Consider the following 25,652-nt stretch of genomic DNA (forward strand, 5'->3'; position numbering starts at 1 on the left):
CTGGGTAGAGATGGTGTGCAGGCTCCAAAAGGGGGGATTAGGAAGGGGATTGACGTCACAGCAGTGTAGACGGGTGTGCTCACCCAGTTCTGAGTTCGTGGCATATTAGCCTGTGTCACCCACAGAGGCAAACTACAGAAGAAGAAAGAATGAGAATCAGTGTAGAGTTAGGGGCAATGGAGGCTGGCACTCAAGGTCGGGGCCGGGGGTGGGGGGGGGGTTCTGGTCCTTTTAGTGCAGGCAACAGGATGTGCTCCAGGCGAATGGGGTGGAGGCATCCCTGGTGACTGGCCAGCTTCCCCTCCATGATCCCCCTGCTTCCTGTCCCCCCAGGTGCTGCCCTTGCTCATCAGAGTCAGGCAGGCTTAGTCAGGAAATGGCTGGGGACTTGGGAGATGGGGAAGCAGTGGTCCAGGTGTGTGCTCCAATGTGGAGCAAGGGCAAGAATGGCCCTCTTCGGTTGGGGGCACAAGTTGCTCCCCTGCCTGCATTTTAGAGGGGCCACCAGGCCTTAGTACAAGGCAGCGGTAGGTGCTGCTGAGGAAAGCCAGCATCTGTGTGTGGATGGGCCTTTCTAGGCATCGTGAGACATTGCTCTTTGTGGCCTCCTAAGGGTGGCTTGCCATCTTGAGTGGGACTTGTGTTGAGAACATGGTCTGTGCCTCGTAGTGAGGACAAGTTCCCTGCTTTCCTGGAAGCAGACCATTGTTGAAAATCCAAGTACAGTAAAACCTTGGTTTCTGAGCATAATTCATTCCAGAAACATGCTTGTGATCCAAAGCACTTGTATTTCAAAGCGAATTTCCAGAACCATTGGCTCAGTTGTGATCATGTGACGTTTGACGTCATGTACTACTCCTATGGCAAGACTTCACTTGTTCATCAAGTTAAAATTGATCAGAAAGGCTTGCTCTGTTGCGGGACACTCGCAGAACAAGTTACTTGCGGTGCAAGGTTTTACTGTATATAGAAAACTATACGTTATGCTTTAAAACGACCTTGGTTGGATTCATCCCTAGATGGAAAATACAGCTTCGTAGGGCAGTGTGGGTTGCGAGTGCTGTGACCTCTACCTGAGGCTGAAAACCCTTCGCCACTGCAGGCGGCTGGGTGAGCACCAGGCAGGCAGTTTCTGGCACAGAGCTGGCCGAAGGCTGTCCTTCCAGATCGTCTTAATCCTCCTCATTTCTCTCTCCCGATAGCCTCCCTCCCCTCCACTGCCTTTTCTGCTGTTCTCTATAGATTTGCTCTTTCATTTTCTGAGTCTTCCCCTTCTTCTCCCGCCTGCCCAAAAATCCAGCTCAGGAAAATTAGGAATTTCCACACAGTAAGTCACATTGAGTATAAATAGCTAACAACGTCTTGGAAAAAAAAAAAAACAACAGACTTAGGTCAAAAGAATAATTCTCTATAGGTGGATGGTGAGATTTCATATATCAGCTATTAACTAAGGGGCTACCTACTGGTCAGGTTAAATTTCTGGTACCCTGTAGCAGTCAGGATCGTCTGTCATGCTGCGGTGACAAATATCCTTCCCACCTCAACGACTTAAAACGGCAAAGGTTTATTTTCCACTCATGCTACATGGCCAGCGCAGTCATCGAGTATCTCGGCTCTATGTTGTCATCATCCTCACGGTCCAGGCTGATGGAGCACCGCAGGTAGCATATCACGAGTGGTCATGTGCCATGGCCCAGAGCAAGTGACTTGGCCAGCCTGCCATGAAGGGGGTGGGAAGCCGTCATGCTCACTCAGGGAGGGAGGGCGGCTATTGCTGAACAGTGACACAGTCCTATCACCTATGCACGGCCCAGCCTCGTACACCTGCCTCACCTTTAGCACATACTCCCCGTAGCCCTGCAGGCTTGGGGGCAGTGTTCAGGGTATGAGTTTTGTTATAAGGAAAGCAGGACAGGTTTGGAGAAAGTGATTGGTGTGCAAGTGACCTGCCCCTGCCTCCACTTATTCTGCTCGGGCCAACAGCAGCCCTACCAACCCCGGAAGAGTGCTTGACCACAGCGCCTGGCTCTCTACACCTGCAAAAGATAAGCCGCTGGCTGCAAGGCAAGGAATTCGTTTCCTAGAGAGAAAATATTCATGGGAGAGGATGTGGCCTGATGCGGAAAATAATAGCGGCATAGTAGTTGGGTGGGGAGACGACCAAGTGACCAACTTTGTGGCCGACTGCTTTCTGCCAGTCCCACTGCCCGCGTTCCTCCCGCCACCCATTCGTGATTTACTGAACACTCTGTGCTGGACGCTTGCTAAGCTTGGGTAACATACATTCAGCTGATATGGTCTCTGCCTTCAACAGTCTTACAGTCTAACAATCAAAGTACATACATGTCCCTTTTCATAAGATGTTAGATACTTACTTTTTGGCAATGAATCAATAAGGCACTGTTACAGAATGAATTGTGTCCCCCCCTCCCCAATTCAGCCCTAACCCTCAATGTGACTGAATTTTGGGGTAGGGCCTCTAGGGAGGTAATTAAGGTTAAGGGAGCCCACAGAGTGGGGCCCTAACCTGATGAAAAGAGACAGCCGAGATCTCTCTCCATGCACACACGACAAAAGGCTATGTGAGGACACAGAGGGTAGTTCTGTGCAAGCCTGAGAGAGAGGTCTCACTAGAAACCAATCCCGGCACGTTAATCTTGGACTTCCAGCCTTTGGAACTGTGAGAAAATAAATGCCTGTGGTTTAAGCCCCCCAGTCTGGTATTCTGTTACAGTAGCCTGAGCCGAGGAATACGGCATCTAATCTCAATTTGTTATTGAGGCCCCAGGCTGGATCCACTCTTTTGTTTGTACAGTATCATTTTTATGACTAATAACAATACCGCATGCACGTGTGACCCTTCGTGGCGCTCTGGGTCTTTTTTCACTTTTGTTATCTAAATCGGCCTCCCCCCCCCCCCCCCCCCCCCATCTCCTGGGTTTCATAGAACAGCTAGAAGTGTCTTCAGGTCATGGATAAGGAAACCAAATCACGGAGAAGCGGTCTGCTCAAGGTCATGGTGGTTGCTTGTGATAAAGTATGAGGTCATACAGGTAAAGGAGTCTGCGGACGTGGCAGGAACTTGATCGTGTGTGGAATCTGATTGGAACTTTCACACTAAACCATCGTCCCTGCCACAGCCTGCCTCATGATGTAGGAAAAGGGAGAAATACACTTTCCTCGTCAGTTGGACCTACTGAAAGAGACAAAAACCACCACTCCGATCTCAATCCGTGCAGTCTGGGCTGGTCTTGGGGTCGCTAATTCCCGCTCTCCCTCCTAGCTGTCATCTGTTCCCTCATGGTCCCCAGGTTGAAGGTGCCCGTCATTGGTCGCCGGCTATAGGAGGTGTCTCCCAGAGGTGATAGTGTTTTGGTCTCACTGTGGAGCTGTGCTGGCCCCTTAGCAGCTCCCTCTTACCTCAGGAGGGGGTCTCTTCTGGAAGGTGGGAGAGTTCTGTGAGGCAAGCCAGGACTTGCGGACTCGGCACCAAGTCAGAGGTCCCATGTTGGTGAACTTCCCGCCCTCACACTCTGGGGGCTCTGCTTTGAAGGCTGGAGGAGCCGAGGGGCTGCGGGGGCGGGGGCGCAGGGGCAGCAGGGAGACGGGGGAGGGCAGGATTTGCTGTTGAGTGCTTAGGGTCTGTCTTACTTCTCCCACCTCTCCTCCTCACTTACTCGCCCCCCTTGCATGTTTCCTTTCCTTCCTCATCCTCTTCCTGTTCTCTTCTCTGGTTTTCACCTTGAATGGTAAGAATGGTGGAGACGTGGAGCTCAACCTTCTCTGTCTGCTGACCTGGGTGAGGCTCAGAGAGGCAAAAGCATCTGCCCGAGGGCGGCCAGTTGAACATACAGCAGAGGACACCGAGTCCCCGGGCCCAGACTGGGGCCCACACCGCCCCGTCTGCTTGCGCTTCCCTTTCCCCCTCGCGCTGCCGCCTGGACGCCAGCCTGGACCACAGAGGGACGTGGGTGGGGGGCAGACGGCCGCCTCTTCCCTGCTCCCTGCCCCCACCGCCACGCCTCCCATTCTCTTTCTCCCCCTGTCCTACTTCTACACTAGGGGCACAACTGGGGTCAGGATTTCTACCGTCTATCAGAACGCTCGGGGACAGAGAGACTGATACAATCACGTATGCTAAGGTGTGGTTGGCTTAAAAAGACTTAAAGCAGGGATGGCAACTCGTGTTCTCTCCGGCACCAACTCTATCTAGCGGGTCAGTCGTGCGTGCCTGGAGGGCTGTGTTGGGAAGGATTCAGAGGCTGATCCGGCTTTGTGTGGAAGTGATGTGTGCGGACAGCACTGGCCGGAAGTATGCTTGCTCTCCTTTGCTGGGAGGACTATCACCTCCAGAGACGAAGCCAGAGCCTTAAGTGGAAGAATTGACCTCTGGTGGTTGAGTTTAGACATCATGGAGCTGGAGAGGGACGCTTCCATATCTGTGCACCATGGAGGCCTATTTATGGCCAGCTTTCCCCTCTCCCCCCTTCCAGCCAGACACATGAAGAAAGACCCAAATCCCAAACTGAATTTTTATTATTTTTTAATAAACTTTATTCTATATTACAAATAGGTTTTTTTTTTTTTTTGTTCTGAACTGCAAAATAGGAATGCCTTATATTTACATACACAGGTATACAATTAATTATAACAAAGGTACAGAAGCTTGCCTTTACCAAGTTACAACTGGGCTCCAATTTAAATAGCATAGGTTTCCTTTTTAAAAACTTTACTTTTTAAATCTTTTTTTTTTTTTAAATCTTGCTAGGATACTCTTTTTTTTTTTTTTAAATCAAAACCAGAAGACCCTCTTCCTCTAAAAGATTTCATCCACCTATCTTTGAGGCTCATTGTAACACTGTTGTCTAAAGATATGTTTTGCTTTGTTCTAACAAAGGGTCAGTGTTCAAGGTGGGAGCTTTATGGAAACAGAGGTGGGGCGGGGCTGGAAGGGGGTGACTGGAGCAGGAATGACCCGCCCTACCTCCTTCAGCAGCCTCTCTCTGAGACTCAAAGGCCTCTGCCTGTTCCTCAAACCACCCATTCATTCTTTCCTGTTCTCCTCTTCCCTCTAGTATTTGACTTGACTCTGGGTTGTGTGACCAGGCCAGACTCCGCTTCCCCTGCACCTCGGCTCATGGAGCCGTTCTCTGTTGGTGGTACCCTGGAGTTGCTGGTTACAATGGTGACTTGGCAGGACCCTGCTGGCAGAGATAGGCTGGTCCTTACCAGCTAAGGTGGGGAGGAGGCCAGCTGCACCCAACCCTTCCTGTCTATCTCAGGGCCTGGGGCTCTTGTTCTTGGTCAACGTAGCCATCACACGACTAAGCAAGGACCTCAGGCCTCAAGCACACCAGACCCAGGCAAGGAGTGATGGAGGGGAGGTCATCTACTCTAGAACACAAAGTCATTGGTTTCCAAATGGAAACAAGATTCTTTGAGGTAAACTAGCTTTTCTTTTTAAAGAACGGAAGGTTGAACGAGCCAACAGCTGGGGAGAACATCAGGGAAGGGAGAAGGAAGGAGAACACACGAGACACGTATCCCATCTTGGTCGTGGGCCTGACTTGCATCCAGCAGTCCTGTTTGGTACACGGTCTCACTTTATTAAGCGTCCTTTGTGTTGCTCTTTAGCCATATCCTCTGTTTTGAATTCCACTCTTGGAAGGGAGCCCTTCCAAAATGTGCTTGAGTCATAAGATCAAAGATACTAACAAAAGATGTTCTAATTCCAGATTAAAAAAAAAAATGGTGGAAGATGAGGTTCATAGACCGTGCCTATTTGCCATGGGCATTTGCATTCTCAGGGGAGGGGACTTCATGCCTCCATGACCGATCCTTAACAGGGTGTCCCTACGGTTTGAGGGAAGCTGATGGGAACCGCACGGGACTCAGCCACACCAGGGGCAGCCCAGAGAGCCAAGACTGGACAAAGCGAAAGGGGGTGAGGAGAAGGGAAGGTGGGGTGCACCCAGCTGAGGGCACAGAGCCCCCCACCCACCTCACTATCTCTGCCAATACAGACAGACACCTCTTTTCATTTATTAGGGCTTTTGTTTCATTTAGCTTTGCTTTGGGGGTTGTCACCAGTCTACTCAAGGAATTTGAGACTCTAATGAGTATGATTACTTCTACAACCAAAAAAATCCTATTTTATAAAGTTGGATACTCCCCCCTACTAAACACAAACCCCACAATTTTTATCGGGGAGCAAAGATTTGTAGTTAAAAAAAAAAAGGTCGCTTTTGAAAGTCTGAAATTTTTACTACAGAGACTCCTTTCTGAATGGGAGGAATGTTCTTTATAAGTTTTCCAGCGGAGGGCCCCCTACTCTCAGAGGCTCCTGGTGTCCCAGCCTCTGGAGCTGCCTCTCCAATGTCACCTGTGGCCGTACCTCAGCTTCCTGCTCCGTAAAGGCTCTCGTTTGCCACACCTGTAGGGGTGAGGTGGCAGGAGGCAGGTGGAGGAGGGGTAGCATTGCAGGCCCCAGCTATCAGAGGTTCAGGGGAAGCACCAAGAGTATCAGCTTCCCCAGGACTGGCGTGTCCACATCTGGGAACTATGTGGATCCATTTTCTAACAACCGGGAGCCCCTCCCACCCCCAGCCCTGTGGCTCTCTTCATCCCTGCAAGTCACAGGTGAAGAGTCTTGTTTCTTCCTTCCAGCAATTTGGACTTTTCACCCACACCTGGGCTCCCTCCTTAATCTCAAACATATACAGACAAAAAATTACCAACCTCAAACCCCAAATAAACAGCCCACATACAGAATAAAGAAACAAGGAGGGGCTGAGGGGTCAAGGGCCCTCTGTCACCTGTCCTGGGAGCTGACTGGAGGCATGGGGGGCTGACGGGAGGGCCTTGATGTGAACTAGGAGCAAGGAGAAAGGCCACGAAGGAGCCAGGATCCGCCCAAGGTAGGGTCTTCTCTTGGGGACTCTGGTGCCTGGGGGTTAGTCCTTCCCAGGAATGCCTTTCGGAGGCCTTTCAGACTCTCGCTGGGACTGCCTGTTGGGGTGGCCCATTCCTGGAAGGGCCAGGGAAGGGGTGTCTCTGGGCCTCCCTGCCTCTTCCCCTCCCTCCTTGCTCTATGAGAGGTGGGAAAGTTTGTTCTTGATGAATAATTAAGCTTAACCTTCGCTAGGTTAAGTATTTGACTTTACATCCTATGAAGCCAAAGGCAGTGTCCCCTTATTCCTAAGAACGGAGACAGATGGAAAATAGGGTTTTGCCTATTAGGTCAAAGCGAGCCCCATCTTAACAGGTTGTTAAGGGCTCTGGAAACATCAGCAGGACTTGCCTCTTGGACTGGAGGGTGCTTGGGAAATCATTGCTTGTGGCTCCTCTGCTGGGGGTCCCCAGGGCCAGACCCCCAACTACTCATGGAGGCATTGTCAAAAGGGTGTGAGGGGCCTAGGGCCTCCCCAGGGTGGTGCAGGGGAAGGGGGGCTGGGCTGTGAGGTCGGAGGCTCCGGGTAAGAGTGGATGCATGGCCTTGGGGCAGAGACTGCAGGTGAGGGGGATGAGGGGACACACTCCCCTCTGCAGGGGAGGGACACCCTCAGAATCCAGACATGCAAGAGGGACATGAGCACAAGGACCTCGGGCAGGGGGAAGTGGGGTGCTGGGACAGTACCTCGACATTAGCCCAGGGCTGGCAGGGGGCGGGGTGAGACGGGGGCCCGAGCGGACCAGGTCAGCGACCTTACCTGTCGGCGACTCCCGCTTCTGCCTGGCACAGTCCTGGACAGTCTGCTTCACTTTGGGATTACTGAAAATGACTTCTCTCTCGACCGTAGCCCTGCTCAAGCATCCGGGGCCTGACCCGCCAGCCCACCGGCTCCCGAGAGGGAGGGTCTAGGGCGCCCTGGGGGTGTGAGCCTACTTTGGCCTGTGAACACTCAGGTTGTCCTCGGTCCCCAAATTCAGACCACATTGAAAGAAGGCAAGAAAAAAATATTTTCCTGAGGAATTAACTGAGACCATAGCCAACTTCACTTAGTGGTACCGCCTGCAGTTACCGAGAGATGTGGGGGTCTCTCCTTCCGTGGAAGGACAAAGGATGGCAAAGCCCACACGTGGGGAGACCCATGCCCCGCGAGAGGAGTGACCTGCCTGCAGCTGTCTTTCTCAGCTTCTATCCATCCATCCTTTTCAGTTCGGGACCCCACCAAGCTCCCCACCTCCTACCACTACCAGCCTTCAGCCCATCTCCCTTCTACATTCAAAATCCCCACCTAACCCATGTCAGTTATTCTGACTGTGGGATCTCCCAGCACCATCTCAGGGGTGGAGGGTGCAGGAGGTGGTTGAAGGGAGAGGTGAGAGGAGATGGGCCTTGTCTCCCTTCCTCTCTGCCTGGGACTCAAGGAGTTAGATAAAGATTCCACCTTAAACAGAGTTATGACCCTGGAAATTCACTGTCACAGGGGGGGAGGCCTCAAGGGGGCTCCCTTCCACCGGACCAGTCTGCCCAGCTCCCTTCTCTGCGGTGTGCTGGCCCACATGTCCCCCCGGGCAGCTCTCGGGGTCTCTGGCCTGCCAGGAGGAGATCGGGGATCCCAAGGGGAGTTCTGGAAAGAACATGGGGGAGGCAAGGACAGCTTTTTGACAATGCTGCCTCGTCTGTACTTTGAAACGTATCACACATGCACCATGAATCCAAACGGAAGAAATGGAAAACAAACAGCGAAAGGAAAGAGAATTTTTGTGGGCAAGACAGGTTGCAGCTCTGGGTGAGTCTATCCTCTCTCTCCAGCCCGAGCGGGCTGCAGAGGCTTCGGCAAACAAAACACCAGCAGCGACCCACACCTGCCCCCCGCCAACAATTAAGGTAAAATCTGTCCTCAAACCCTCTTCTGGGAGAAAGGAGGAGAGCCAGGAGACTGTCCTCTCCTCTTTCTTCCTGACACTGAGGTTTCTCTGAGGGTTTTGAAGTTTCTCTTGTGACAAAACATGGCGGGGGTCAGGGGGGAAGTTCTGTACCGACAAAGGAACGATAACAACAATAATAATAATCCGGTAAAAAATAAAAGCTTCAGCAGAACCATGATAACAGTCTTCTTGTCTGCCTGTTCATTTTTTTCTAACTGTGCAAAACTTAAAAAATAAATCACACACACTCACTCATACATGCGCTCACACATACACTCGCTTGCATTCAGCAAATCTGTTAAATAGGTTTGTGTCTCTCACCTCCCCAACCCCTCATGTGTGCAAATACATCTCAGTGGCCGTGGAGCCTCCTCCGCCTGCCTCCCACGTGCTTGCTTTCTGGCCAGGGCCCGTGGCTTCTCGGGAGGAAATAAAATGGTCAAGGGTAGAAATCCCACGCTCCTCACCTGGCACTTTATCCGCCAAACCTTTGGTTATTTTTCCCCCTTGGCGTGTGTCTCATCCCCGTCCTCCCCTTCCTGTTAGGCTACTTGTGTTTTGTCCCCGTTTGTCCTCCTTGACGCCACATAATGCCCTGCTGTGGGTCACCTCCACCCAGCCTCTAGTCAAGTCCAGGCCGCTTTCGGCCAGTGACCACCCTGGTTTCCTACAGACGGGTGGCTCTCCTTCCTTCCACCCGTACTCAGCATGGAAAGCTAGCGTTGAAATGTCCTGAAGCTGCGATGAATGAGCAAGGGTGGAGAAGGGAAACACTTCACAGTCCCCTACATAGGACAAGGAATCCTTCTGAGCTCTCTGCCTACTTCTGGGGCAGACACACCCACGCGTGCACACACACACACACACACACTCACACACGCACACATATTCAGACCCAAAGGGGCTAGCGTTCTTAAAAGTACAGGGTGCTCCATCGACTTTGCTGGAAATGGAGCGGTTCCTTCCTCTTTCCAATGGGGGCTCATTTTGAGTGGATTGCAGGGAATAACGTCTGATGCTCGGGGAGTGAAGGCAAGACTGGAACCCTCACCCATAACCGCACCTTAGATGATGCTTCTCATCTCCCAGAGTGGTGTACAAGTAGCCACCAAGGCTGCCAGGAGAGAATCTTGTTTATGGTGGGAAACTGGGTCAGATGGCATCTAAGGTCCCTTCAGGATTAAGGTTTCCATGACCCTCTGTTAGACCGTCTCTTACCACAGCCCCTGCTCACCCGTGTCTCAGCACACATTTGCCTGACAAGCTGAAATGATCCATCCAGAGATGGAGGGACAGATGGAGAAACAGACGCCAGGGCTGAGGTCCATTGTATATCTCTTCTGTCGCTGCTGGCCACGTCCTTCAGCTAGAGTTCTCGGTCCGTCCCGGACATGGCAAGCTGGGGGCTGAGTTTGGCTGGCATTTTGGTTTGTCTCCATGAGGCTGTGCTTGAGTGTGATTCTTTCCATAATGACTGGGGAGGAGGTGAGGAAGGGCAGTGACTGAGGAGACAGAGGATGTTGAAGGAGTCATTGCCAAGGAGGTCTGGACAGTGGAATGACAAAGTCATCTGCATAGCAATGGCACCAGGCTCTGCAGGGGGGCGGGGGCTCGGCTCTCTGCCCCAGCATTCTCTAGAGTTCTCAGGAAGGGTGGTGAGGACGGAGCCATAAAGGCGGCTGGAGGTAGAATCTCCTGGATGTACTCTGCATTTTACATTGACCCTTGATGAGCGCCAACCAAGGAGGATGCAGGTGCTTTCTCTGGACAGCATCGAAGATCTGGCAACCGGTTAGACCCATGACCACGGGCGTGCTTCACTTGCACTTGGGGGGGGGGGGTGGTGAATGAAAAACAACAAATTCTGCTTCCAGGGTGGATGCAACTCTCTTTCCCTTTCTCCCCCTCCATGTTATGTTTCTGCCCCTTTGAGCCAGACCAGAAGGTCTGGAGGCTCTCCATCGTGGAAGGTAACTGCTGTTTCTCCTGTCTGGCTTTCCACAGACAGGGGAGGAGATGGGACAGGCAGGTCCCTAGGAGCACTGGGAAGGGCTCCAAGAAGACCGGAAGGGGACAAGGAAGCCTCGGGACACCAACGCAACAAGTGAGAGGCAGCTTGAAAAGCACCTCCCAGCTCCTCACCCCTGCCCGCACTCTGGCCATGCAGGAGCTGTGGCCTTTCTCACAGTTACAACAGAGCCACACACGGACGGACCCCCTGGAGGTGGAAATGTGAGAAGGGAGAGAGCCGGGTGATGTCTTCCCAGTGAAGATAATACTGAGCTCATTGCCTCTTCCCTAGGCCAAGGTCCGGCCCAGCGTGCGAGGGGGGGAGCAGCAGCACAGGAACGTCCTCTCTCCGCGGCTCCTCGGCCATCTTTCGGGCCCCGCTGCTGACGCCTGGGCTCACCCGGTAAAGAGAGCCCCTCCGGTATCTTCTGGCTGGGCCCCTCGCCTGAGCCTGGCCATCCTGGACTAACTGAGGGGTGGCGGTGTGGTTCGGTCGTGTTGGCAGAGCAACTGAGAGAGAAGGGATGCAGGGAGAAGGGAGAGACGCAAAGAGGCGGAGAGAGAGACAGCGCTGCTCGGGGGATGCTGCTGACGCCAGTCGGAACTTGCACTTGGTAAAGATGATAATCTAGACTGAGGCACGGCTTGGTGTGTCCCTCCCCCCAGGGGCCCTGGAAGGACGGTTCTCAGCTGTCTAAGCTCATGAGGGTTATGACTTGTTCTAGTTTGTAGGCCAGTTTCTGCTTCCCACACTGGTCGTCATGGTCCAGAGGTCCGAGGATCTGTTGAAGGGCCAAGAACAGGGGGGTTACGAGTCTGTGCGTTCACGTTCGCGTTCTTGGGGCGGGTGCGGTCAGGCTCGGGAAGCCATGTGTATGTGCAGATGCACACGGAACGTTGCTGGGTCAGCAGGCAGCCTGGCTAACGCGGGCGCGGGGTGCAGTGTGTGGGTAGCCCTGTGTCAGTGAGCTCAGGGTGTCAGCACCTACATCAGCATGTCTGAATAAATGTGTGCACTTCACTGTCCACGGAAGACAGCTGGCAGTGGGCCGAAGACACCTGTGCAAAGATGTGCCAGTGACCTGCAGGTTAACAAGTGACCCCTGTAACAAGTCCGGTGCCCTGTGTCTCTGGGGAATGGGACCTCACAGATAATAAGAAATCCCACCCTTCATCCAAAAAAAGGAATATCTTCCTTATCAGCATCACGAAGCCCCACGTCCCACATTTAGAAAGTCGTTTGGCTTTACTGTCCATTATCAAACAAATATCCTTCAAAGAGCCCTATCTCAAGCTTTCCTGGTCATCAGCACCTCATGACAAAGTCTGCCAAAGCCTTTTCTGAGATCAGATGGTTGGTTGAGGACAGTGACGGTGAGCAACTGCGGAACACGATGGAAAATGTGTTAGAATATGACTCAGACTCAGGAGATACGGGATTGAATAACCAGTTTCTAGCGAGGTGATCTGGGGCAAAACATGTCACCTCTCTGAACCCTCACTGCCTCATCTGTAAAATGGGGGAACTATTGGTCCCCGCGTGGGCTGCTCCAGTGCAGAGGACAGAGTCACAGAACACACGCGTGTGCCCTTCCCACAAAGTCTGCTCCACAAGGGGTGCGTGAGACAAACAGGCATGCTTGTGCCGGTGCTGGGGCTGAGGGGCAGGGAGGTGGAGGAGGGTGAAGGCTCGAAGGGAGGCTCCTAGAGCCTTGGATTTCTTGGCCCACTTAATGCAGTTTTAATGGGGGAGACCAAGATGGAATCGCCAACTTCTTAGCTGGCCAAGAACTGCCAGTTACTGGCACCAGCATTTCACGAGGATGGGACATTTTCACACCACGAGCAGATGAGTGTCCTTGTAGACTAAAGGGCAGTCCTTCCAAGATGAGGCCGTTACACTCCCACCCTAACACACTCCGCATCGTCCTTCCTTCTCTCACGTGGCCACGGACAGGTGAAAACTTTGCCCCAGACCAGCAATGGCCTGCAGTCTCGGTCCCTCCCCTAAGGGACTCACGGCTGGCTTCCCCTGCACTTGGCGTTCACAGCACTGTGCTGCCCGTGGCCTGCTGGGGCTCCCTCCTTAGCCTGGGGTTCCTAGACCCTCTCTCAGTGACGAGATAGAGAGGAGGCAGAGAAGGGGGGCACTGGCTTTAGCTCCTGTTACTACCTTCTGCTCAAGGAGAAGGTGGTTATGCTGGTGCTCAGACAGAGGGAGCCTGGATTCTGAACCCACTTGGGCTAAGCCTGCATGACTAAGAAATCTGGAAGCACCTCTGTACTGGCCAGGAAGAAGGCCGTGTCTGCAGTGGCAATGACCCCAGGTGAGGTTTTCCACCTGGGGAACACAGCAAGTAAAATAGATGCCATTCCACTCTGCTCTGTATCTGGTCTGTTCTGATCCTGTCCCGTCCTGTCCTGTCCTATCCCACCATACCATACCATACCATACCATTCAGCCTGCCACGAGAGTGGGAAACTGCTTGTTTAAAGAGGATTAGATCAGAGAGCGAAAAGGGAAAAATAAAAGGAGGGACAAGCAGGGAAGAAATAAGAATTTTAAAAAGAAAAGGAAAGAAACAGACACTTTAAGTATCTGAGAACAGGATTGATGCGGAATCTACAGAATGGGGCATTCCTACGATCCCCATCTGTGGCACAGAGCCCCCAAATCCAGGGCGACAGACAGCTTCCCCAGCAGACACAGAGCGTGGTCTGGGGTTCCCGTGCTCTTGTGCATAGAGATTGCCGCAGGCGGGGATTTTTCCATAGCTTCCCTGTCCTTCCCAGCAGGCGCCGGGCAGGGTGGGCTCACCTCCTCGCTGTACTTGCCCACGTAGGAGAAGATCTCCGAGAGTGCGCTCATGGCGTTGAACTCATTCATGTGCATCCGGGACTGCTCGGCCAGGTATGCGTTCATGTCCTGGTCGCTGATGGCCGGCATCTTCCCGATGTCCGAGTAATACCTACCAGGGAAGGGAGTGCGGAAGAAAGGAGCCGGAGCCGTGCGTGGAGGAGTCGAGGACACATGGATCCTCCCAGCACTGGGGCCAGTGGATGCCTGTGCGTGATCCCCTGGGGACCTGGTGGGCTCTCTCCCGTGTGTGGCCCCGGAGAGCCCCTCTACAGCTCTGGATGCAGGGGGCGCAGAGGGAAGGGATGTGGCCCAGACCTGGGCAGAGGGTGAACTGGGGTGGAAGCGGGACTACGGAGGAGCCGTCTCCTGCGTGGGCCTTGCTCCTGGCCACCAAAGTGTGGTCCAGTGTGTCTCTGGTGTCCTTCTGACACCTCCTCCCACAGACGCAAGGGCTGCCCCCCCCCCCCCCCCCAGTGCCCAAAGGCTCTTCGAAGCAGTTGCTCTGCCTTGATGCCCTCCCCTCTCTGGGGGGTTACCCGGGAGAAGGGCGGGGCCGGGGGCTGCTTGGGGAGAGAGGCTGGCAGAAGGCAATCAGTCACTGTCACTTGCAGCTGTGTGCTGCTGTCAACGGGCTAATTAGATGCCAGCATTTACATTTTTAATTTCTGCAATTTGACATTTTATGCGGCAAACCCCAACCTCTCCGCCAGAGGGGAGTGGTGCGGCTTCCTGATGAGGAAGAGAAGGGCCCCGGTGCCCCCCAGAGACAGCTATACCCCCCTCCCCAGCTGCCTGCTCACTGTGGGCCACATAAAAGGGGCCAGGGACCTACAAAAGCAGGGAGCCATCAGGGCAGCGGGGGAGCACCAGGAGTGTCGGTCATCCCAGCTCGGCCTGCAGCTGAATGCTTACGGCTTCGGAGCCGGTGAAAGCAAGCCTGAGCATCTAGAACAGAGGAGGGTGATGGGATCACCGGGGGGAGGGGGGTGGGTACAGGGACCAGGCTGAGGCACGTGGGGCACTGGTGAGCCGTGTAGGTGCAGGTACCAATGACAGGCCCTGGGCAGTCCCAGAACTGGGCTTGACCAGGCAAGTGTAGTGGCATCTTCGGGGGCTCTGGCACAGTCTCACCCTGGCCCGAATCCCTCAGTGCACCGAGACCATGAATCCATAGATCCTCTGCCATGCCCGCACCTCCACCTCCCCCAGTCCAGGCCGAGGAGTTCGGGGACAGCCCAGCACACGTGGCACTCTTGTGTTCCTCGAGCCATCACGCTCAGAGGCTCGCGGTGGGATGACAGTTCAATCTGCTGCCAGAGCATTCCTGGGCCAGTGAGGGCGGTGATGGCCACCCTGCCCCAAGCCACGGCCTTGCTGTGACCGCAGACCCGTCGTTCATTCTGGAAACCTTCCGAGGGAGGCAGAGGGAGGGAGATGAAAGCAGAGCGCGCTGGCAAGGGAGGGAGCCGGTCGGAGGGGGCCTCCTCTGACCTCAGAAAGCCAGCCACACACAGACACGCTCGCCAACTGCTTTGTTGAGCTGATTGCATTTTGGCGGGAGGTCTGGGCCTGGGGACAAGAGTGTAATGGAATGACCTTTCTCAGAGGAGCCTGCGGCCTCAGAGGAGGCCGGCCTGCCCCCTGCCTCACCTGGACTTCATCCTTCACAACCTTCGTCTAGTGTGGGTGGCTCCCCCCCCCCCCCCCCCACCGCTTCTCACATTCAGTGCCCTCTGTTCCCTGTCCTGGTGCAATTTGGTTCCTTCACTCCATCCCAGATGAGCTCACTCTCTTTCAGACCTGCCGTCCACCCCCTAAACATCGTCAGATTCCTCAGGGTTCTGGGTGATTTAATGACATTCCAGGTATAAACGTTCCAGCGAGAGACTCGACTCATTGGAGGCAATAAATGCCAATGCTCCATTTTATAGTGGAGACCTAGGGGTTTCAGTGACGGTTCCCACCCCCGCCCCTCCTAAGGAGCTATGCACCATTGTCTCTTCACACTTGCCGAGGTACATGTGTTTGTGGGGTCAAGGGCTATGTCATCAGGTCATTTTGGGGAAAACCATGAACAGAGGACCTCCCTGGCTTCTCCATGGCCAGCAACCAGGCGCATCTCTGCTAACCTGCCTGGGTCCAGAGCTTCCTCCCGACAGTTATACTCTGTCACCAGTAGATGGTCAGAGAGACTGACCGGGATGAAAAACCCAGGTCCTCACTGACAGGACATGACTGTCTTCAGAAGCAAAGACTCCTGCCATTTCTGATACTTGCCTGTGAGACTTCTCACAGGTAGATGGATGGTCTGTCCTGCACCCTGCACCCTGAGATGCCTCCTGTGGGTCCAAGTTAGGGACCACTGTGTCCACCGCAAACAGCAGACGCCCAACACTCTGTCCCTTTAACGTGGCTTGCCTTGGTGTGTGCCAGAAGCCCAGTCCATTTCTCTAAAGAGAATATTTACAAATGTGTCTGTGTGTGAGAAAGAGAGAGAGGGAGGGGTTGGGAGCGGAGTGGGGTGAGGGCAGGGGCTCCAACCTTCTCACCTGAAGAAATGGGTGGTGAGCCACCCGGATGCTTTGCGTTATTCTAACAGTGAGGGCCTTTCTGCACAGAGTGGCCCAGTCTCTCCTCTGTTGCCTACATGCGGAGGGCACTGGATTGGACCAGTGCACATCTGAGGCCACACACTAGCCCCTGAATGGACCAACCACATGTCCTCATCTTCAGCAAGCACTGAACAGCTGAGCTGAGTGGCCCCGGACAGCTCGATTTCCCAGATGAGTGTGGCGTTTGTGGTCCAGCTAACACTCTGCCTGGGTCTTGACCCCAGCCTTGCCTGGTGCTAGCCGGGACCATCCACCCAACAAGGCATGTGACCCTGCCTTGACCTCTCTTCGCTTCCATTCAGGGCTGTGCCCCACCTCTCTCCCTGGCCTTGCCAGCACCCCTTGAGCCCAGTAATGACCTTGCCCTGGATTCCCCGGCTGTGTGGGCAATTGCTTCCTTCTCAGCTCCCGCTGGGCTGGCCTTTGCGCCGGGCTCCGCCACTGAGAAGGCTTATTGATTGTGAAGAATGCAATTATGCCCCATATTCGTGAGCTTCAAACAAATATTCTTATCAGCAGGTTGTGCAGTGAGGAAAGGAGAGGTCAGCCTGGGCTCCTGTACTTGAACTTCCTCCCATGGGATTTCTGCCTGCAGGTGAGCCCCTTCAATTTTAGTATATGTGCTGCCGAAGCGAGCACTAGGTGAGCCCCTTCAAAAGGGACTGACGCTTGGAAAGTCCCCCAAGACCACCCCCCGCTCCCAGCTGGCCGAGGTTCCGCCTGCTGACGAGGTCTGGGTCCCACCACCGGCCCTACTCAGCTTTCTTTGCTGAGTTTGTTCACATCAGATGGGATGCCAGTACCCTTATGGGTCGTTGGGGAGCTCTTAGAAAGGACAGGGCCCTGGAGTGCTGAATGTCTCGCTGTCGGCCTGTCTGTAGCGGTCTGTCTGTGGGTTTCTAGGGGATGGGCCCAGTGAGTGATGGTGGGTGTCTCATCTCTGCCTTTGGATGGCTCCAGTGATCAAGAAGGTGGTCTCTAATGCCCTGAACTCTTAGAAGAACAAAGTTTTGTCATCCCTCTAAACACCTCGAGGATGAAGGTGTAGATATGAGAAACATCTAGAGCCTGAAGGCCCCGCACAGAAATCTTCATCTCTGAGAACCTCTCACAGACCTCTCCAGGCCCAGCAGAATCAGGCTCTCACTCCCCCAGCCGCATGATCACAGCTCCATGGGGTTTGCTGAGGGCCTGTCTGTGTGTCCTCCTTGACCACGAGAGCCACAAGGGAAGGATCAAGTGTAATATATCCCGAGTGCCCCATACGCTTCTGATGGAGACCGTAAATGTTTGACCCATGGACTGATGAATAAGTTAATGAAATGTCTATACTTCACCTCTGGTATTGCTCCCAGGGTGAACTGTCACCGTTTTATGTTTTGAATGGATGGCTTCCTAAGAGGCATTTTTAAATATTCAAAATTCTTAACCTTTTTCACACTGTGACACATGTGACAGATGGCCCTGAAATGTGTGGCACACCCCAGTCCGGTTCTGAGCGGGTCGGCTGAGATTCCGCTCCGCTCAGCCCTACCTGCAAAGCCTGAGGGCAGGTGAGAAAGGCTAATGCGGCCACAGGAATAACCTTGAGCCTCCTCCAATTTAAGCGGAGAGGAAACCACCCCCCCCCACCGACATGCAAATTTTACTGCTATTGCTAATGAAATAGGAAACATAACTGGCCACGACACACTGTTCGCGGTGACTCTTTAAGAGGAGTGTCGCGGTTTAAGATGGCTACCGGGGCCATCTAAAGAGTGTAGCTCTTTAAGGAGTGTAGCATCTTTAAGATGGCTACCGGGGGCCAGGAGGTCCTTTGCCCTTTCTCTAGATGTGGCCATAAGCAAAAGCCCGCATACTTGGACGGAGGTGGCAAAGACTGGGAGTGTGCAGTGGGGGCTGCCAGCCAATAGCATTGTGGGTAAGCGCCGGCCATGAGAGGCTGGGTTCTACTGTTGTTCCTCTGAACCGCATGCTGCCGGTGCCTGTGGTGGGCCAAGGTGGGAGACCAGGCTTGCTGTGCACCCCGAGCCAGTTCTGTGCTGCTCGACTTCACCTTCCGGCAGGCAGACAACCTCGGAGGCCAGGCTCCTCGCGAGTGACAGTGGAGTTCATCCATCTGTCACCAAGTGAAGAAGCACTCTAGACTTGATCTCCAGACCTGCTCACGCTGTGTCTCCCAATCCCTCCGTCCCTGTACTTCATCCCAGAATGAGAGGAGAAAAGGGTTGGGTGGGATCTCAAGCTAGTGAGAGATGACTCTCCCTAGAGTACCACCGGTTGCTAAGAAACTGGCGGGATAAGGAATGGAAACCATCAAGCCACTCCTAAAAATAGCCAAATGGACTGGGGTTACTCATGACCTGTAGCAGCTGCATGGCACAAATTTCATTTAGCACCAGGCGGAAGGAAGACCGTTAGCCCCGCGCACGCGTTATTCTCACCTCTGACTAGCTAGCCGTGTCCTGGGGAGGGTCCTCTCTGCAGGTGTTTCATAAACGCCTCCAGCCCTCCACACCCCTGCTTCCTCGCTCCCCGCCTGAGGTCCTAGCGCCGTGACCCGTGCTGAGATAACCAGAGCCCCACTGTCACCTTTCTCCTATCTTTGCTGAAGGGCTGGTGACCACAGAGGAGGGCTTGTTCCTGGCAGCTCTGTCGTCAGAAGAACGGGCCACCATCTATGTAGAGGGAGCTGAGAGCCTCTCCTAGTGACTCAGACATCAAGAGATACAAGGACATGAGAGCTCTCTCTCTCTGACGGCCAAGACTGATGCCCAGCACATGCATCAGCAGGAAGGGGTAGGGAGGATATCAAAGAACAGAGGGAAGAGGAAAAACAAAACTCAATGCTTTCTAGCAGAACTATGTTACTGAGGTGGCCAAGACTCCACTCTCTCTTAGTCCCTCTTTACAAGGGAAGACAATTTTCAAGTATGAAGATGGAGACTGTCTCTTTCCCATGGGTGAAATGATACTGTTCATTTTGTCTTCAGTTACTAAGTCAAGAACAATTTCTGGCATCTTTTACTCTTAATAAAGGCACCAAATCTGAGCTTCATGGTAACAAGAGAAAGGGACTCTAAAATCAGGACTGCCCTGTGGAGTTGTGGAGGCTGTTCACTGCACAAAGGAGCTTGGGCTGACAACCAGTCCATCATTCAACAAACCATGCACCCTGGCTTGGAGTTACATCCTCCGGTAGGAAAGGGCACCTTGTTGAATTCACAAAGAGGCACCACAGAGGTTGGCAGAGGCCCTGACTAGAAGCATCACTGATGGTACAAAAGTAGGAGTTAGTTGAGTTTGGGGATCACCTCTCATCTTGGCCTTTCTGAGTGTATATTTCTTCGCTTTCATGGGCAGAAAATGAGGTTCTAATCCTATCCTCTTGGACACAGGACTATGGTGATGAATAAATAAATAAGGCTTTGGCTGGTTGCCTAGCTCAGGTGTTTGCTACCTGGAGCCGATTGGCCCAGACACACCATTAACGTTCTTTACCATGAGTTAGCTTTGCATGAAGACGGGCTCCCCAGCTTACAACTGGCCCTCCAGTCACAGGACAATGTGTGAGACCATGGTTAAGGTCATGGCTACAATGGCTGAGAAAGCACTGCAGGGCACAGGGCATCAAGAGCTCATCTTGTGAAGGTCAAGGGTCTGGGGCAGTCAGAAGTGTCAGAATGAGAACGACATCCCCACAGAATGTGGAGAGAGGCTTACTGGATAGACAGCGACAGATGGGTAGAGGACTCCAGACTTCCTGTGCCAAGATGCTATTTGGTTCCTTGAGCGTTTGTTTGTTTGTTTGTTCTGTTTTGTTTTGGTGGGGGCTAGCGCAGGAACTGGATTTCCTTCCGGGGCCTGAAGGCGTTTCGGCCATTAAGATCTGGGGCCCTCCGCGCAGCGAAGCCGAGCACAGAGGCTATGTCCAGCCAGGTTCCCTGGGGTCTTATTTCACTTGACAATACCACTGGGGACGTGGGGGTGTGGGTATTGCCAGTTGCAGGATCGGGCTCTGTGAATGACCCGTCCGTAAGCACCAGCCCATTTTGGAGGCGAGGGGACCCCAAATCAAGGGCAGTTGCCTGCTCAGCAAGGGGTCCTACCTTGGCTCCCGGGCCCAGCACTCACCTCTCCACCCAGTTCTTGTAGCTGGGGATGTCCTTGGCATAGAGCAGCTTGTTGGAAGGGGAGTCCTTGCCCAGTCGGTGCTCTGATGTGGAGCAGGAGTCCATGAAGGTCTGGGCCACCACGGACAGGCAGGCGTCCGTGATGCTGTTCTTATGGATGTCGAACACAAACTGAGGGTTCTTGATCATGTTGACCCAAAACCGCAGGGGTAGGCTGTGTGGAGGGAAGAGGCAGATGGTCAGGAAGAGAGGGCAGGGGGTGTGGCGTGGCCTGGAGAGTTCTCTGGGGAAAGAGAAAAGGCTGAGAACCGATTGTTTTAAAAGCAAAGCCTATGCCACTAACATACCTGCCAGGAAACTGAGGATCAGCAAGGCTCACTACTCCACCCACGGCTAAAATGTTGATGGGCACTGGGGAGGGCTTGATGCCCAGCCTGAAGACTGCAGGACTACAACCTTCCCTGGCAGCACAAGGCTTGGGCTCAGAGCGGCCAGTGTGGGTGCTATAAAGTGGAGTTTCTGATTCTATTCCACTGTCCACCCCCTATGCCGGATATGATGCACATCCAATCGGCAAACCTTAAAGAAGAGCCTGGAATACTGGCTTTGTATCTTATTCTCTGCCATCCACGGTATGACCCGGAAGAGAGCACATCCTTCCTCCCTGCCTGACAGTACAGTTTGACCCTACGCGGTGAAGGCACTGGGGCTGAGCAGTTGAAGTGTAGCTAACTAATTTCTCCTCCCCGAGCCGGCATGCTTAGAAACCCACATTCACAGCCCTTCATCTGTCCCCTTGTGTTCCCCTCCCTCTTTCTTACACTGAGCGCCTACTGCATACCAGGCACTACGCTAACAACTGGGGATACATCCTCTGCCCTCAAGAAGCCAGCTTTCTGGTGGGTTCGTGGGGGAGTCAGGCCTGCCACCAAGCATGTGCTCTGAGAGCTATCAGTGCTGGAACCCAAGGACAGGCAGGGTCTGATGTGGGACACAGGGAGGCGTCACCGAGTCTATGCAGAGGGAAGTGTTCAGAAAGTCTTCACGGAGGGAAAGACACTAGATGGTCTGAGTTTTAAAGACACAGATGCATTCCTTAGCTGGAGTAACCTGGAGGAAGCAGGAGAGGAGTCACCTAACCCAAGCCAAAGAGGAGAAAAACTGCAGTGTGGTCTGATAAACACAAGTCACACTCTCTGTTGCCAGAAAGGGAGGTTGGGAGAGACCTGTCCCCCTGTCCCCTTTGGCCACACTCTGCCGGCTCTCGCATCCTGTGGCTTCCATCCGGCCTACTGAGATGCGGGTAAGGAAGCGGGATGGCACCAAGCAAGGGATCGCTTGCTTCCCTCCCTCTGCCCCCCACCTCCTCCTCACCTCCTGCCTTCTGCCCTGAAGTTTTATTGCTTTGGTAGCTGTTCTCACTGTTGGTAATAGTTACAGCGTTCCTATGTGTTTGACTCGCCTCTTGAAACTTCAGCGCTTTGAATTACTTACTTCAATCTGGCGAGTACAATACATTTCTATTTGTTGCATCTCCCAGTGGCCGGTACCTCCATACAACAGATGCTAAACTACAGTAAGACCTCATATTCAAGACTGCCGATCGACCAGCAAGTGTTACGTTCCTACAAAATGTGCAGCACAGGACTGTCAGATCTCGGGCAGCACTGAGATCTGACAACGTTAAGTGGCACTTGTTTCGTCCTTTGAAATAGGGACTAGGAAATAAGGGGGTGACACAGAAAGTTGCAACACACGGTGAAAGTCAGGGTCATCATAGCTGCCCAGGGGAGACCGTGACAGCTGGGGTCAGAGCCCTGCATGGACTCCAGGCTGCTCTGCCCATGGGGTCTGTCCACACCTTCCTGTTTCTGGGCGTCTCATACAGAAGACGGTCTCGGGGAGTCTAATATCTGCTACACAGTCGTTTCCCTTGCTTACGCCACTTGTGCTGACAGGCAAATCAAACAGGGGCACCGGGGCACCACACCGAGGCTCCTGCCTAATGAAATATTAGCATATTATTAACATTGGTGGTGGCAGTAATCTCTGGTTGATTGCAGCCACTCAGGCTAAATGAGCAGGAGGTTTATTTCAAAGAGAAAAGGTAGGGGAACGTGGAGGAAGCGGGTGGGGAGAAGGTGAGTTGCAACTCTGGCCAGGAATCAAGAAATCATCTTTTTTTTTACTCAGGGACGATGAACTCTAAGTCATGATGCAGACAGATCTCATAATTCCCAGACGAATTGCTTCTTGCCTGGGCAGTGAGCAGGGTCAGGGGGCACATGTCCTTGGGTGAGAGAACTCGAGCCGGGTACTGCGGACGACCGCCCTGGGGTTCCTTGTGATGACACCAGAGTACTGGGAGGAGCTGGTGTGAAGGGAAGGTTGGCCCCACGCCAAGGGCATTATGGCATCCTTGGAGGGCGGCGGGGGGGGGGGCGGTGCTCACCCCAGCCAAAGTATGGGCTGAAGACGAATGATTTAGATACCATTTCAGGTGGTCTGCTGGTAAGGAGCTACGAGGGCATGTAGGGGTGTTTGAGTGTTTTGGAAATACCAGCCCTCCACAGCCAGGCCCAAGAGCTGGGCTGGGCAGAGCATTCTTTGTGTTGTGGAGTCTGCTAACATTCGGATGAGGTGGGGAGTAGGAAGACTGACTGGCAGAGAGAAGCAGACTGGGTAGGTCAGGGACATGGCCCACGGAACGGCTTTGCAGAGCCGCGCTAAGAGGATGGGCAGAATTCAAAGCACTCTTACCCAGACCAGGCTGGCAGGCCTTCAGCAGGGAAGAGCCTTCACCCCGTGCCCCTCAGGAATCCGGAGTCTAACCGTCTTATTTCAGAAAGGGTGCAGGAACTCGGCAGTGCAAGATCTCTCACCCAGAATTAATGGGGGCGTAAACCCAACTCTTTAGTGCTATGGTCCAAACCTCTGTTCCTGCCCGCATTTCCAGTTTCAGCAGAGATCGCACTACTCTTCAGGCGAAAGAGAGGAGAAGCCAGAGCAGATGACGTTAAGTGAGGTTTTAGTGCCACTTCTGACTCCTGCCGTGATCCGTGTTTGGTCTGGGGCTCCAGGCTGGCTGCCGGGGTGCCTGGCCGAGCCCTAGAGCCGGGCCCGTCCCCGCTCTTGGCCGCAGGTGCTGGGCAGCAGGCTTGTGCTGCCTTGGAAGAATGCTCTGGGGAAGAACAACCTGGGACAGGGACTGTCGAGAAGCTCCAGGGAGGCAATTCTGGAACTGATGGGACCAAATACAAGCCGGCCTGGCCTGAGACAGAGCCCTCAGATAGAGACCACCTTGGTCCTACATCTTCATCAATATTTATCGAGCCATGGCTTTGTGCGAGGTTCCACACCAAGTGCTGAATACTGATGTCTGACCTTGCAGCCACAAATGGAAACACAGAGTATACACCCACGAAGGGAAAGGAGGGCCTATGTTCAAGGACACAGGAACCATAGTGGAGACATCTAGGGTGTCAGGGCTCAGAGAGTCCTGCTTCCTCAAAGAAGGACAAAGCAGGTACGGGAAGGTCTCCTCCCCAAAGGGAGTTGGGAAGACGAGTCTGGCAGAAGGGAAGACCCTTGCTTCTCGAATAGAACGGAAACACCTTTTGTTCGCCTAGACGACTCTCAGGTCACAACCGTGCTTGAGGTGCCGGCTCTAGAATTGGTTGCATGCATGCATCTTCGGCCTCCCTGTCCCAACAGCCACCTGCCTGTCTCTCACCCACGCCCGTCAGCCCACCGAGAGCGGCGGTGGCCGTGCCTGACCATGTGTGCACACACCAGGCACAGTGTCGGGCATACTCTGGGTGTGACGGGTCTGGTGGCAACATTTGGCGTGTTAAGTTTTCGCTCACTTACTTGGTTCAATAAGTGTCTGCAACCTGCTCGACTGATGGATAGGAAACAAGGATGCTTTGGGTGGAGGGAAGTGAGAGAGGAAGGCAGCGCGGACGCAGTAGGAGAGGGCAGGGAGGCCCAGACGCAGGGCCTGCTCCGGGTCCCTGCGGAGGAAGCGGGGGCGGCGGCCTCCCTCACCAGTTGCTCTTCCAGGTGTGGCGGACGTGCGGGTCGTGGATGCCGTGTTTGTCGGCCTGTTCGTCCAGGAAGTCGAACATGTACTTGATGGCCAGGGGCAGGGCCGAGCCCCGGTGCGCCGTGCTGAAGATGGTCTCGAACAGGTCGTCCACAAACTTCTGCAGCGTGCCCTGCGGAGGGGGACCGGTTCAGAACACAGCTCCACCCAGGGAGCTCTCAGGACAGGGTCTCAGATCTGCCCGGCAGACCAGGAGAGGGGCAGGGAGGGCAGGGTGCGTGGCCTGCTGGGGAGGGGGAGAGCGGGGAGGCCGGGCAAGTGCCTGCATCAAGTCTCCTACAGTCTTCACCTTCCTCCAACAGCTTTAAATTTCCCGTGCACGTGGAAAATAGATATAATGCTGATGACTGGACCTAAGCGAGCCTTCCTCTGCCAACAACATGGGTTGGTTTAACACCCTTTGGTGGTGTTATTTTAGCACTTTTCACAAATGCTAACGAACAACTCACTCGGTCGGAGCAGACAAACACAATCTGCTGGTTTTGTTTGGGCATCATTCATGCTGGCTGATGAGCAGTTACACAGTCAGCTCTGCAGAGCTCAGAGCGGAGGCCAGCCTCACAAGTTGAAGGGCTGAGCGCAGGCACACAATGTTCCCAGAACCGGGATCAGAAATGGTGCCTGGAAGGGCGCCTGGGTGGCTCGGTCGGTTGAGCGTCCGACTTCGGCTCAGGTCACGATCTCACGTTCCGTGAGTTCGAGCCCCGCGTCGGGCTCTGGGCTGACGGCTCGGAGCCTGGAGCCTGCTTCGGATTCTGTGTCTCCCTCTCTCTCTGCCCCTCCCCCGCTCATGCTCTGTCTCTCTCTCTGTCTCAAAAATAAATAAAAACATTAAAAAAAAGAAGAAATGGTGCCTGGAAAGTCACTGATGGAGCCTCACTTTGCCTCACTAGGGGTCGTATGTGACACCCTTGAGAAGGAGGCATTCTCTCACAGGCGTGACAGAAGAACATGAACAGATGTGGCTAGTGTCTCCATATTTGGGAACGGGGCACAGAGCAGGATGGAAGCAGTGCTTCGGGCTGCACACCGATGCATGCGCGGGGCTTGCCTGAAGC

General features: G+C 53.8%; 1 protein-coding gene across 1 annotated transcript in view; it reads right to left on the reverse strand.

Annotated features, from left to right (window-relative positions):
* Positions 1-4,775: 4,775 nt before the first annotated feature.
* The window catches only part of PLXNA4 (plexin A4), a 438,400-nt gene continuing 417,523 nt past the window's right edge, over positions 4,776-25,652 (reverse strand). Inside the window, exons 29-32 of the mRNA XM_030308459.1 lie at positions 24,537-24,706; positions 20,491-20,703; positions 13,703-13,853; positions 4,776-11,666 (exon numbers count right to left, since the gene is read on the reverse strand). Of these exons, the coding sequence (XP_030164319.1) occupies positions 11,571-11,666; positions 13,703-13,853; positions 20,491-20,703; positions 24,537-24,706 (630 nt within the window). The 3' untranslated portion in view covers positions 4,776-11,570. The remainder of the gene's footprint in view (positions 11,667-13,702; positions 13,854-20,490; positions 20,704-24,536; positions 24,707-25,652) is intronic.

This window comes from Lynx canadensis, chromosome A2 (assembly GCF_007474595.2).
Source record: "Lynx canadensis isolate LIC74 chromosome A2, mLynCan4.pri.v2, whole genome shotgun sequence".
Classification (NCBI taxonomy): Eukaryota; Metazoa; Chordata; class Mammalia; order Carnivora; family Felidae; genus Lynx; species Lynx canadensis.